The 14,231-nt window shown below is 39.8% G+C and overlaps 1 protein-coding gene across 1 annotated transcript in view; it reads right to left on the reverse strand.

Annotated features, from left to right (window-relative positions):
• Positions 1-14,231, reverse strand: part of LOC124881030 — a 208,438-nt gene that overhangs the window by 36,286 nt on the left and 157,921 nt on the right. Inside the window, exons 8-11 of the mRNA XM_047386514.1 lie at positions 3,612-3,968; positions 3,489-3,527; positions 2,661-3,017; positions 2,538-2,576 (exon numbers count right to left, since the gene is read on the reverse strand). Of these exons, the coding sequence (XP_047242470.1) occupies positions 2,538-2,576; positions 2,661-3,017; positions 3,489-3,527; positions 3,612-3,968 (792 nt within the window). The remainder of the gene's footprint in view (positions 1-2,537; positions 2,577-2,660; positions 3,018-3,488; positions 3,528-3,611; positions 3,969-14,231) is intronic.

Below are 14,231 nucleotides of genomic sequence, written 5' to 3' on the forward strand. Positions count from 1 at the left end.
ATCTGTAAACAGCAAAAGACATAATCTGTGACTGTTATTAACACAAGCTTCAGTTTAGCTTCATAAAACTACCGTATTTTCCGCACTATAAGGCGCACCGGATTATAAGGCGCACCTTCAATGAATGGCCTATTTTAGAACTTGTTTCATATATATGGCGCACCGGATTATAAGGCGCATAGAATAGAAGCTACTGCAGTCAAACGTTTGACTGGGGTTGCGTTATGCATCCACTAGATGGAGCTGTGCTAAAGAGAATGTCAACAAAACAGTCAGATAAGTCAGTCAAACTTTATTAATACACTACAAACCAGCGTTCTGATAACTCCATTCACTCTCATGGTAAGGTCTCCTCTACATAGAATTCTATTGAATAGAGCCAACCGCACGTTAGGAATGCATTGGAGTCTATGAAGATGAAGTTGAAATCAAACGTTAGTTAAAACGTGAAAGAGAACTTTTCCCTGATTTAGTAAACACGTAAAAGAAACAGTTTGATGCACTAAATCAAACGTTAGTACTGTTAACCTTTCCTGTTTCTGTCCCCTGACCGTAGTCTGATGACACAGGGGAGACGCTTTCTCCAGGGCCGAAGTTACTAGTTTCTTCGGGGTTAACTCCCTCACTCATACGTTGCTGAGTTGAGCATGAAGAAACAGCATCAAAACACTGAGTTGTTGACGAGATTCGGGGTTCTTTTTAATGACTTTGCAGCACGTAAAAACACAGGGCTTACAGACTCATACACCGCTGCTCCGGTCGCCGTCTCTACCCACCCCACACACACAATAATACCGACGTCACTCCTTCACTCTTGATTCTCAGCTACGGCAGCACACAGCGCCACCTCTGTCCGGAGGAGTAATGTCAACATCTTCCATACACACACACGAAACATACACCCCACACACTGAGCTTCTAATCACATATAGTTCAGGCAATTCCTGCAACAGTACATTCAAACGTTATACACACACAAGTGATGTTGGACTAGGAGTAAGCATAGTACAGGTGTTTACCGCTATTACTTCGGCGACGCCCCTGACTACGGTAGCCGTAATGCTGCAAGCGGTGCGGCTTTGTAGTTTACCAGTCGTACTGAAACATTTTGACAAAGCGCCGTGTACAACTAGCATGGATCAACCAATTAACCAATTGATCCATTTATAAGGCGCTCCGGATTACAAGGCGCACTGTCATTTTTTGACACCTTAAAGTGCGGAAAATACGGTACTCTGATTTATTTCAGAAATGAATGATAAGTCCACAAGTTTCTCTGTGAGCGCTTCCCTTCACCAGAATCATCCATCCAAGTTCTATTCCTCCACACAGGGTCACAGTGGAGCTGGTGCCTATCTACAGCCGTCTATGGTGAGCTATCTCTGTAGTTATGCTGCTATAGGCCTAGGCTGCTGGAAGGCATAATGACCACTTTCACTCTCTCTGCTACATTCTCATACTACTCTCCAATTTTGCATTATTTGCTGTTATTTCAGCTTCTAACTTTATGTTCTCTCTCTTTTCTCCTCAGAGAAGCTACATCTTTAGGTGTGGCTTTTAGGTGTAACCGTAAGTGCTGTCTTTCATACTCTAGACTTAAAAACTGGCTCAGAGTTCATCTTCTTTTTTTCTCTCCTAGATGAAGCCACTAAAGGAGCTATAACCATTAATGTTTCACTTTTCTTTTCTATAGAAAGTACTCCTGGATCAGTGCTTATTTGTTCTCTTTGTGTCTCTGCTCTTTTCTCTCAAACCCCCAGTCGGTCGTGGCAGATGGCCGCTCACACTGGAGGTTTCTTCCTGTTAAAAGGGAGTTTTCCTCTCCACTGTCGCTACATGCATGCTCAGTATGAGGGATTGCTGCAAAGTCAACGCCAGTGACTGTCCACTGTCGCTACATGCATGCTCAGTATGAGGGATTGCTGCAAAGTCAACGCCAGTGACTGTCCACTGTCTCTACATGCTCTTCCAGGAAGAGTGAATGCTGCAAGTCACTGAATTATTTCCATCCAAATATGGAAACACAGACTACAGCTGACAAATACAAGAAAAGCAACAAGTTTCAATGTTTTAAAGAAATGAATAAATTCATTGCTCCCACTTTTAGATCCCCACCTTACTGCCCAGATACATAAAAACACTACAAACAAAGTTCAGGTCAGACTTACATGTTTAACATCAGCTGAGTCACAATGGACTAAAGGACACCTGCTGGAGGAAGGACTCTGAGGAGCTCTCACCTTCACAACAGGTCTGACCAAGGTTTGCTCGACTCGATCTCTTGAAAAGAATCGACAAATATAACAGTTTTTCATTTATGTGAACATCTGAAGGCTTTGAAAGAGCAACATGTTTTATTTCTGTCAGACCTACTTTTCTTTTTTTAAAGAGGTAAAAACTAACAGGGATGCCAACCAGGAGAACCCAAAGAACATGCAGCCAATCTGAAAACAAAGTTAAATAATTGAAAAAACAATTAAAAACAATAATCTTCACAATGAGGGTAAAATATTGCATGATTTTTCCTTTTAACTCACTGTACTCTGAAGTGTTCAGGTTTCCAGCCGCTGACGAATCTGAAAATGTTTTGGAAAAGTTTGGGTCAGAAACAAGCAAACAATTAAAACTAATTAAAACCTTCAGTATGAACATTTACTCGCCCACAATAAATTGAACTGTAGTGAATTTCTTCAGGCTTGGGAGAAAACATTGATAGCTCCCACTGTCGTTGACCGTCACATTGGTGAGTTTCAGCGATAGGTTTCCAACACTGAGGTTGCCAGGCAACAGAGACACCCTCCGGATGTACGACTCCATCATTGCGTCTTTGTCCAATTTAAAGTCCTTGTACAACAAAACATATTTTTGGGTTGAGGAGTTCTGTGTTATGTTCAGTCTGGACCACGCCACCGTCTTCCTCGTCGCGTTCCACTCAGGACTGACCCAACATGGCAAGATGACATCATCACCAGGAGCAGCTCTGATTGGCTGAGATGCACCAATCACATCATAGCCACCTGTAAACAGAAGAGGGATTTCAGCTGAAAGTAAGGTGCAGAATCTTAATGCAACATCTTTGTGTTCCTCAGCAACCTCTTGTTTTTGCAGTTTGGACAATTTCACACCCAGGACTTAAAGGGTACGTTAAGGATCTGCCTTCAGACCCAGTGGTTTAAAATAACTGGGAACACACCGTCTGATTCACTGACATGGAGATAATATCGGTGGACTTCTACCAGCAGAACAGAAAGTCATCGACTTTGAATTGAGAGTTTTACAGATATATTTGAATGAATCATTCTAGCAGCCATTAAATGTGGCACTTTTCTTTTTTTAAAAGAGGTAAAAACTAACAGGGATGCCAACCAGGAGAACCCAAAGAACATGCAGCCAATCTGAAAACAAAGTTAAATAATTGAAAAAACAATTAAAAACAATAATCTTCACAATGAGGGTAAAATATTGCATGATTTTTCCTTTTAACTCACTGTACTCTGAAGTGTTCAGGTTTCCAGCCGCTGACGAATCTGAAAATGTTTTGGAAAAGTTTGGGTCAGAAACAAGCAAACAATTAAAACTAATTAAAACCTTCAGTATGAACATTTACTCGCCCACAATAAATTGAACTGTAGTGAATTTCTTCAGGCTTGGGAGAAAACATTCATAGCTCCCACTGTCGTTGACCGTCACATTGGTGAGTTTCAGCGATAGGTTTCCAACACTCAGGTTGCCAGGCAACAGAGACACCCTCCGGATGTACGACTCCATCATCGCGTCTTTGTCCAATTTAAAGTCCCTGTACAACAAAACATATTTTTGGGTTGAGGAGTTCTGTGTTATGTTCAGTCTGGACCACGCCACCGTCTTCCTCGTCGCGTTCCACTCAGGACTGACCCAACATGGCAAGATGACATCATCACCAGGAGCAGCTCTGATTGGCTGAGATGCACCAATCACATCATAGCCACCTGTAAACAGAAGAGGGATTTCAGCTGAAAGTAAGGTGCAGAATCTTAATGCAACATCTTTGTGTTCCTCAGCAACCTCTTGTTTTTGCAGTTTGGACAATTTCACACCCAGGACTTAAAGGGTACGTTAAGGATCTGCCTTCAGACCCAGTGGTTTAAAATAACTGGGAACACACCGTCTGATTCACTGACATGGAGATAATATCGGTGGACTTCTACCAGCAGAACAGAAAGTCATCGACTTTCAATTGAGAGTTTTACAGATATATTTGAATGAATCATTCTAGCAGCCATTAAATGTGGCACAAACATGTTTTAACCTGGAACCTTTACTCTTTGGAAGGAATGTCACATTAAGAGGATTTTAGTTTTTTTGGCCAAATATCTGGTCAATATACTAAAAAAAAAAAAAAACAAGACTAATTATGGGATCTTTCAGTAGTATCACTAAAATATGAACACATCTATTTGATCAAAATAACTTGATATTATTAGTAGTTACAAATATTTATTTGCTAATTTAATATTTAGAATTTATTCATACATTTTTAATGATTGAGTTTTTTGTATTTGCCTTTTAGTCCATTTCCAGTTCAGCTTTTCCCCAAAATTATCTGTTAAGGTTAACAAATTGCTTAATTCTTGTGTTTATTGTCTTACATGATATCCTGCATAGTAATAAATACTTTGTCACTTATTTTAAGGTCAGATTTAACAGGAAGGTATTAGTGCAACGTTCATATTTTAAGGCAATTCACTATTCTTCGATTGCAATAAAAATAGTTTTCATTAAAAAAAAAATTTCCAACCCTTTCTTCTGTAAATTCAAACCTGTTAAATCCTCCATTTAGAACAGTCTTAATTTATGTTAATTTCTACAGGACCTTCTTATCATGGGGCCCTGTCCACAAAGTGACGTCCAGTGAATCCTGAACGCATCCAAACAATCCGTTCAAGCACGTTAAAAACAATCACTCCGCCCAACACATCGGCTGACTGGATCAATACGCGGGTCGATATACTGTAAAGACTTTTCTAACCGAGGTATTATGTATTAAATCCTAGATTTTGTTACTTCTTAATTTAATATGAAACTCTACCGGGTTGCTGCCTTATTACCCATCTGTGAATATAACCTCCATCAGCGTCTTCCTCCTGCCCATTTAAAACCCCGGCAGGTGAATGTAGTTTCCACTGGAACTTTATTAGGGTTAACAAGCTTGTTTGTTTGTCAGCTCGTCCCTCTCACCTGTACATATTTTTTTGTTAAATCTTTACTGATCCCCGGTGAAAAAAATAAACCCCAAAGGCCAACAATCAGTTTTCACAGACGTAGATGTTGAAGATTTATGTCAAAGTGACGCACTGCTGCAATTTAAACGAGGTTCGGGATTGTCGAGTATAACAGGCCTTAAATCTGTTTTCACTGACAGTTGGTTAAAAACTAATTTTACTGTTTACCTTCAACAGGTTTCCACGTAGACACCAAACAGATTATGGAAGCCTGAAGATAAAAATCCTTAAACGTCTTCTTCGCTCGCAGGTCCATATTACTGTCGGTCTCAGGTGTTTTCTAACAGGTGTTATCTGAACTCACAGGTGTTGTGTCAAGTGGCGTGTGCGTTTCCTGTTTAGTTACGCGCGGGTTTTATATGTATTAATATGGCAAGCCAGTATGGTCAATAACCGACCGTTTCTTAACTAGTTGTCTTAAACTGGCGGGGTGCGTTATTTTTATTGCACAATGCGGTTCTAAAGCGCATATTTTATCATAAAGAGACTGCCATATTATTGCTCGGTCACAAGATTTAAAGACTTCAACCAGTCAGAAGATCCTCATCCAGTGGAAATGACTGAAAGTATCCATCCTCCTTACACACCTATTTGTCTATTAAAAAATAACTCAAAGATACTTACATGTGATTACACATACACCAACTATAGAAAGACTAGTCTATTTCTGTGGTTCTCAAATTCTTGGGGGCCTGGGACCCCCTACAGGGTGAAACATTGTTTCACATTGTGTAAACTTGTAATTATCATACTGATATCATTGATAAATGCCTTTTCCACTCCTAGATATTGTAGGAATTATTTATATTTTAAACTTTTCAACCTTAAAACCTCAAATTTGTTTGATAGGAATATAAATTTCATATGCATTTTTGACAACATATATTAGAAGACGTCTAAACACATTTAAAAATTATTTAAGTTACGTTTCACATCATACCATTATTTATTTGTTCATGTTTATGTAATAAATTTTAACCTGTTAAGGCCGCCGCAGGGCCCGCTAGGTCACGCCCATTTGTCGCGGTCTATAAAGCTACAGTGCCTTGCGAAAGTATTCGGACCCCTTGAACTGGTCAACCTCTTGCCACATTTCAGGCTTCAAACATAAAGATATAAAATTCAAATTTTTTGTGAAGAATCAACAAGTGGGACACAATCGTGAAGTGGAATGAAATTTATTGGATGTGTCAAACTTTTTTAACAAATAAAAAACTGAAAAGTGGGGCGTGCAATATTATTCGGCCTCTTTACTTTCAGTGCAGCAAACTCACTCCAGAAGTTCAGTAAGGATCTCTGAATGATCCAATGTTGTCCCAAATGACTGATGAAGATAAATAGAATCCACCTGTGTGTAATCAAGTCTCCATATAAATGCACCTGCTCTGTGATAGTCTCAGGGTTCTGTTCAAAGTGCAGAGAGCATCATGAAGACCAAGGAACACACCAGGCAGGTCCGAGATACTGTTGTGGAGAAGTTTAAAGCCAGATTTGGATACAAAAAGATTTCCCAAGCTTTAAACAGCCCGAGGAGCACTGTGCAAGCAATCATATTAACATGGAAGGAGTATCAGACCACTGCAAATCTACCAAGACCCGGCCGTCACTCTAAACTTTCATCTTGAACAAGGAGTAGATTGATCAGAGATGCAGCCAAGAGGCCCATGATCATTCTGGATGAACTGCAGAGATCTGCAGCTGAGGTGGGAGAGTCTGTCCATAGGACAACAATCAGTCGTATGCTGCATAAATCTGGCCTTTATGGAAGAGCGGCAAGATGAAAGCTATTTCTCAAAGAGATCCATAAAAAGTCTCGTTTAAAGTTTGCCACAAGCCACCTGGGAGACACACCAAACATGTGGAAGAAGGTGCTCTGGTCAGATGAAACCAAAATCAAACTGTTTGGCCCCAATGCAAAACGATATGTTTGGCGTAAAAGCAACACAGCTCATCATCCTGAACACACCATCCCCACTGTCAAACATGGTGGAGGTAGCATCATGGTCTGGGCCTGCTTTTCATCAGCAGGGACAGGGAAGATGGTCAGAGTTGATTCTCAGGGATAAGTGGTAGGAAAAGGAACAGGATGTCACAAGATGAATCCCAGAGCCATTTTCTGTTGCAGCTGGTGAGTGGATCATGGACCCAGTCCCAGGCATCAGTGTTCCCATCACAGAAGGATGAGCTGAAGTGCTCACACAGTGATGTTAGTGTGAAGCTACAACGTTCCTCACAATAGCAACAGACAAGTTCTCTTTGTTTAGAAACTCAGTCAGTTGGGGGAACACGTCTGTTACACCATCTTGTATCCTTCTTCTCCAGAGGTCTGTGTTCTGCTTCAAGGCAGCGACTTTGTCACCAGCTTCAAGGTTACATGTGTGGCCTCCTTGGATTGAGAGCTTGAGGCAGTTCAGTATGGTGAATATGTCTGGAGGACATGCCAACTTAGCAACACACTCTGGGTCAACAAAACGATGCAATGTGGAGTTTTTCCTCTGTCAGGAATTCTGCCATTTCTCTGCGTAGCTCGAAAATGAATTTGTTATGAACCTTGACCAATACAGACCCATTCAATAAATTCAAATATTATTGAAAAGTTTCTTTATTCCAGTAAATCAGTTCACTGAGTGAAACACTTTATAACATTTGTTACATGCAGAGTGATGTAGAATGTTTGACTGCATGTTAGCATAAATAGTGCTAATAAACCATAATTACTTTCAAAGATAAATTGATACTAAATACCATATTAAATTCCTTCCAATAGTTTTGATGAGATAATAAAAATAATTAGTGGCATTCACAGTCACAAAATGTAACAAAAATGTTTTTCTTTTGTTTTTATCTACATTTTAATCAAAAAAAATAACAAAAGCGGTTCATTTAAGCAGTGTTGAAAATAAACAAGAAATTTCACATTTTAGAAAGAAAGACAGATGAAACATAAGAAGTAGACCATGATATTTAAATAATGCAGCCAACATTTTGTGCAAATTCTGTCCGTATTCTGAAATTATTTTAAAAGACCAGTTAAGCCCAATACAACACACACAATTTAATATAATACAAAACATCTCAGTGGTCCATATGATTTTAAAACAACTCTCATAATAATCACATGCAATTATAGACTAATAACAGATTTAAAAAACAGAGGTAGAGTAAATAATAATAATAATGTATGTAAACATCCCCACCGCCTCAATCAGTTGAATTATTGTCAGAAGCAGCAGCTCATGGTGGTCCAGTGGTGCTGTCACTGTTGTCTTCAGACAATGGGTTGTCAGTGTGTTGGACCACAGGACTCCGCCGTCTCAGAGGAGAATCTTTGGGTTTACTATCAGAGATGGTTCCAGGAGAAATCTTTAGTGGTATTTCTTCTCTTTGTCTTGCTGGTTCACTTTTTGCCTTATCTGTAAACAGCAAAAGACATAATCTGTGACTGTTATTAACACAAGCTTCAGTTTAGCTTCATAAAACTACCGTATTTTCCGCACTATAAGGCGCACCGGATTATAAGGCGCACCTTCAATGAATGGCCTATTTTAGAACTTGTTTCATATATATGGCGCACCGGATTATAAGGCGCATAGAATAGAAGCTACTGCAGTCAAACGTTTGACTGGGGTTGCGTTATGCATCCACTAGATGGAGCTGTGCTAAAGAGAATGTCAACAAAACAGTCAGATAAGTCAGTCAAACTTTATTAATACACTACAAACCAGCGTTCTGATAACTCCATTCACTCTCATGGTAAGGTCTCCTCTACATAGAATTCTATTGAATAGAGCCAACCGCACGTTAGGAATGCATTGGAGTCTATGAAGATGAAGTTGAAATCAAACGTTAGTTAAAACGTGAAAGAGAACTTTTCCCTGATTTAGTAAACACGTAAAAGAAACAGTTTGATGCACTAAATCAAACGTTAGTACTGTTAACCTTTCCTGTTTCTGTCCCCTGACCGTAGTCTGATGACACAGAGGAGACGCTTTCTCCAGGGCCGAAGTTACTAGTTTCTTCGGGGTTAACTCCCTCACTCATACGTTGCTGAGTTGAGCATGAAGAAACAGCATCAAAACACTGAGTTGTTGACGAGATTCGGGGTTCTTTTTAATGACTTTGCAGCACGTAAAAACACAGGGCTTACAGACTCATACACCGCTGCTCCGGTCGCCGTCTCTACCCACCCCACACACACAATAATACCGACGTCACTCCTTCACTCTTGATTCTCAGCTACGGCAGCACACAGCGCCACCTCTGTCCGGAGGAGTAATGTCAACATCTTCCATACACACACACGAAACATACACCCCACACACTGAGCTTCTAATCACATATAGTTCAGGCAATTCCTGCAACAGTACATTCAAACGTTATACACACACAAGTGATGTTGGACTAGGAGTAAGCATAGTACAGGTGTTTACCGCTATTACTTCGGCGACGCCCCTGACTACGGTAGCCGTAATGCTGCAAGCGGTGCGGCTTTGTAGTTTACCAGTCGTACTGAAACATTTTGACAAAGCGCCGTGTACAACTAGCATGGATCAACCAATTAACCAATTGATCCATTTATAAGGCGCTCCGGATTACAAGGCGCACTGTCATTTTTTGACACCTTAAAGTGCGGAAAATACGGTACTCTGATTTATTTCAGAAATGAATGATAAGTCCACAAGTTTCTCTGTGAGCGCTTCCCTTCACCAGAATCATCCATCCAAGTTCTATTCCTCCACACAGGGTCACAGTGGAGCTGGTGCCTATCTACAGCCGTCTATGGTGAGCTATCTCTGTAGTTATGCTGCTATAGGCCTAGGCTGCTGGAAGGCATAATGACCACTTTCACTCTCTCTGCTACATTCTCATACTACTCTCCAATTTTGCATTATTTGCTGTTATTTCAGCTTCTAACTTTATGTTCTCTCTCTTTTCTCCTCAGAGAAGCTACATCTTTAGGTGTGGCTTTTAGGTGTAACCGTAAGTGCTGTCTTTCATACTCTAGACTTAAAAACTGGCTCAGAGTTCATCTTCTTTTTTTCTCTCCAAGATGAAGCCACTAAAGGAGCTATAACCATTAATGTTTCACTTTTCTTTTCTATAGAAAGTACTCCTGGATCAGTGCTTATTTGTTCTCTTTGTGTCTCTGCTCTTTTCTCTCAAACCCCCAGTCGGTCGTGGCAGATGGCCGCTCACACTGGAGGTTTCTTCCTGTTAAAAGGGAGTTTTCCTCTCCACTGTCGCTACATGCATGCTCAGTATGAGGGATTGCTGCAAAGTCAACGCCAGTGACTGTCCACTGTCGCTACATGCATGCTCAGTATGAGGGATTGCTGCAAAGTCAACGCCAGTGACTGTCCACTGTCTCTACATGCTCTTCCAGGAAGAGTAAATGCTACAAGTCACTGACTGGATGCAATCTGCTGGGTTTCCTTAGATAGAAAAACTTTTTATCCAATTTCAATAAATAACTGAATCTGACTGCACTGTTCAATGATTAGGATTAATTGGAATGTATTTACCTGACTTTTGTGAAGTGCCTTGAGACAACATGTGTTGTGAATTGTATAAATAAACTGAATTGAATTGAATTGAAAGAATGAGGTCAGCTGACTACCTGAATATACTGAATGACCAGGTTATTCCATCAATGGATTTTTTTCTTCCCTGATGGCACGGGCATATTCCAGGATGACAACGCTAGGATTCATCGGGCTCAAATTGTGAAAGAGTGGTTCAGGGAGCATGAGCCATCATTCTCACACATGGATTGGCCACCATACAGTCCAGACTTTAACCCCATTGAGAATCTTTGGGATGTGCTAGAGAAGGCTTTGTGCAGCGGTCAGACTCTGCCCTCATAATGACAACATGACAGATATTTATTTTCATAACTACTTCCACCTTTAGAGAGACAAACATCCTTTACAATTCAAAAGTTAAAAAAATGACTAAAAAAGTATCTCTTTGGTGGGAAAAATGTAAGATTGGAAAAAAAGATACAAAACCCTGGTTGCACACAAAAAGTACTTTGTTGCAGTAGTGTATGATTCAGTTTCAACCTTTTACCGCAGACCATTAAACTACAAGTCTTGCAGTCATCACAGACCTCTCACATGCTGCAGAGACTTCACCTCCTACCACAACTTGCAGGTAGTGCTGCCACTGTCGCATGCAGCCGCAGCCTGTATGTTCCTGCTGGAAGCCATAGACTTTCCTGTGTTTACAGTTTCTGACCATGTTTTAACCAGAAACCAAGGGTGAAAGTGAGTCGGTACGGTCCGGTACTGTGTACCACTGAAAGATTCTGCACCGGTACGCAGTACCGGGAAGAGGGAAGAACGGCTGTCTGCTATGAAGCAGTCATACAGAACCAGCTACGGCTGGAAAAACTCACGAGCACACAAAGAAGATCCGCTACCAGTAGTCAGTCTAAAACACGACTTAATCTGTTTATAAATATAGCTTTTTTCCCTTCATTCCAAATTGTTTCTGAACGGTTCTGCTATGCTGGAGCCTCAATGCTCTTGCTTTCCTTCTCTCTCCTCGGAGCTTGAGGTTTTTGTGAACGGCCAGCCTTTAAAACGAGCACCACTATGTTTATTGTCTGTCTGCTCGCTGCTAAATACCCCAGTTAAAAGCACGTGTTTTTGGACTGTGGAAGGAAGCCAGAGTACCCAGTGAGAACCCACGCATGCACGGGGAGAACATGCAATCTCCATGCAGAAAGACCCCCTGCCAGGAGTCAAACCCAGGACCTTCTTGCTGCAAGGCAACAGTGCTACCAACTGTGCTACCAACAGAACGAACGCACCTTCTGATCGGAAGAAACTGAGGAAGTTAGCGGGAAGCTAACTCTTTGTTCACGACGGATATCTTCTTCAAACTTCGCCCTTGGACAACATTCCCTCAACAGGTTCAGAGGTTGGGTTTGGGCAGATTAACAGATTAACAGTTAGGATGAAATGATCTAAACGTTTTTATGTTATGAAGTTTTTTTTTGTGGAACCTGACGATCATTAGCGCTAGTAGGCTAGCTACGGCACGCTCCGTGTTCTTTGTATGTTTTAAAGCTAAGATAAACTTTATTTAAAGGGTGGTTTTAATCACAACATTGCTCATAACGCGCTGTCTGTTCTTATGCATTTTAACCCTGGTATTTTAAAAGGTATGTGTTGATTCTGGTGCTAAGCTATCTTCTAGCTTAGCACTTTAGCTAGCTTCTTTGTTAGCCCAACGGCAAGCCGGTAGGAAAACGTGAGCTAGCATTAAGGCTAGTCAACAGAAAGGTTGTTAGTTTTCAAGCTAGTGAATAATAGTCCCTGAACATCATTTGCTAGAGTTCATAACTAAGTAAACACCATTAAGCCCCATTTCTCAAGAAAGATTTGGCTCTTTTCCAAAATACTCAATAATATTTCTCCAAATATTATTTTAATAAATAAAGGCAGTTAATTAGACACTGTTGAGAATTAGTCATCCAGGAGGTTGGTTTTATTCAGCAGATCATTATATAAAACATTTTATTAAAATAATAGTTCATCTGATCTTGCATTGTGAAGGGTTGTCTAAATGTTACTGATCATTTTCTAAGTTAGTTCCAAAACTAACTTAACTTCACTTCCAGATTCTTCAAAATAATCCTTGGTTCTCAAACATAAACATTGCATGGTAATGTTGCATCACTCTTTTTGGTCATGATTTCTAATCATCTTTAATCAACTTGGTTATATTGTACATAACCCATTAGTCTTCATTATTCTTTAATTCTGCTTGGTAGTTTAGTTGGATTGTTTTAGCATAGTAAAGAGTTTGTTGATTGAAATGTGTTTGACTTCGAGTTGACTTATTTTTGTTAATAAATTCTTGTATTTTAAGAAATTGTGTGAATTCATTCCATATGTGTGCAGAGTTTATGCTGTTCAATAATGCCAGAGCCCGTCTCACACCTTTCTATTCTGTCCTAATACCATCGCCTTAACGGGGCTGGTATTCACAGGACAATCCTTAACAGACCGGAATATTATTTGGTAAAATATTAAAATATTAATATTAAAATATTAATATTAAATATTAGATAATATTCTCAGATTAATATTTCCAATATATTGGCGTCCCTGGGTGGAAATTATTATGAACAGCTTGCACTGTACATAAATGTGAATTAATAAAACCACAACTGCACATTATTGAGGTACCAAGTGATTAGCTTAAAACCAGCTGTCACTGGTCACAATAGGACTCAAAACATCAGAGTTCTAACATCAGATGTCACTGATTATATTTAAGAGAACATTATAACTCGTGATAACTCCAGGAGTTCACAATTTTAGACGTTCGTCAAAATTAATAACTCCAATATCTCAATGCTAGTAACAATCAACTCTGCTACATAGGCAAAATTTTAGATGTTCGGACTCAGTCTGGTTTCTTCTGTGTAAGCAATAACTTGAGACTTGGTTTAACTTCTGTTAACCTCACTGTCCAGACAGTTGCTGCACGTCTGTATCCAGAGGCTGTGTTTGTGTAAGACCACAATTTGAAACCGAATTAACTTTGCAGTTAATCTCAATATCTGACCTAATTTTGATGCATGTACCTATTCAGGAACTTTATGGTTTGAAAGAACAGGATTTTTGGCCAGATTAAATCCCAAATTCAAACTAATCACCCTGCCATAAAGGGGGGTGAATCAAAAGTCAAATTGCAATTATTACAATTAGGAGGTGTAGCAATTTTCTTTTCCCTTTGCATTTTAAACAAAATTCCCTTAAAGGTTAAGAGTAGTGTCTAATCACTAGTTCTCCCAAAGAAAGGTGAAAAATTAACTCTAAATCACAAATATCCTTAGAGAAAGGAGTTGCATTGTAACACTGAGAGCATAGTGTTGTCATAAGTCACAGGTTGGATGATCAACTGGTGCACCCATTTTACAATCAAATGTTTCCAATATATGTATAGTCAGATATG

This window comes from Girardinichthys multiradiatus, chromosome 14 (assembly GCF_021462225.1).
Source record: "Girardinichthys multiradiatus isolate DD_20200921_A chromosome 14, DD_fGirMul_XY1, whole genome shotgun sequence".
Taxonomy (NCBI): domain Eukaryota; kingdom Metazoa; phylum Chordata; class Actinopteri; order Cyprinodontiformes; family Goodeidae; genus Girardinichthys; species Girardinichthys multiradiatus.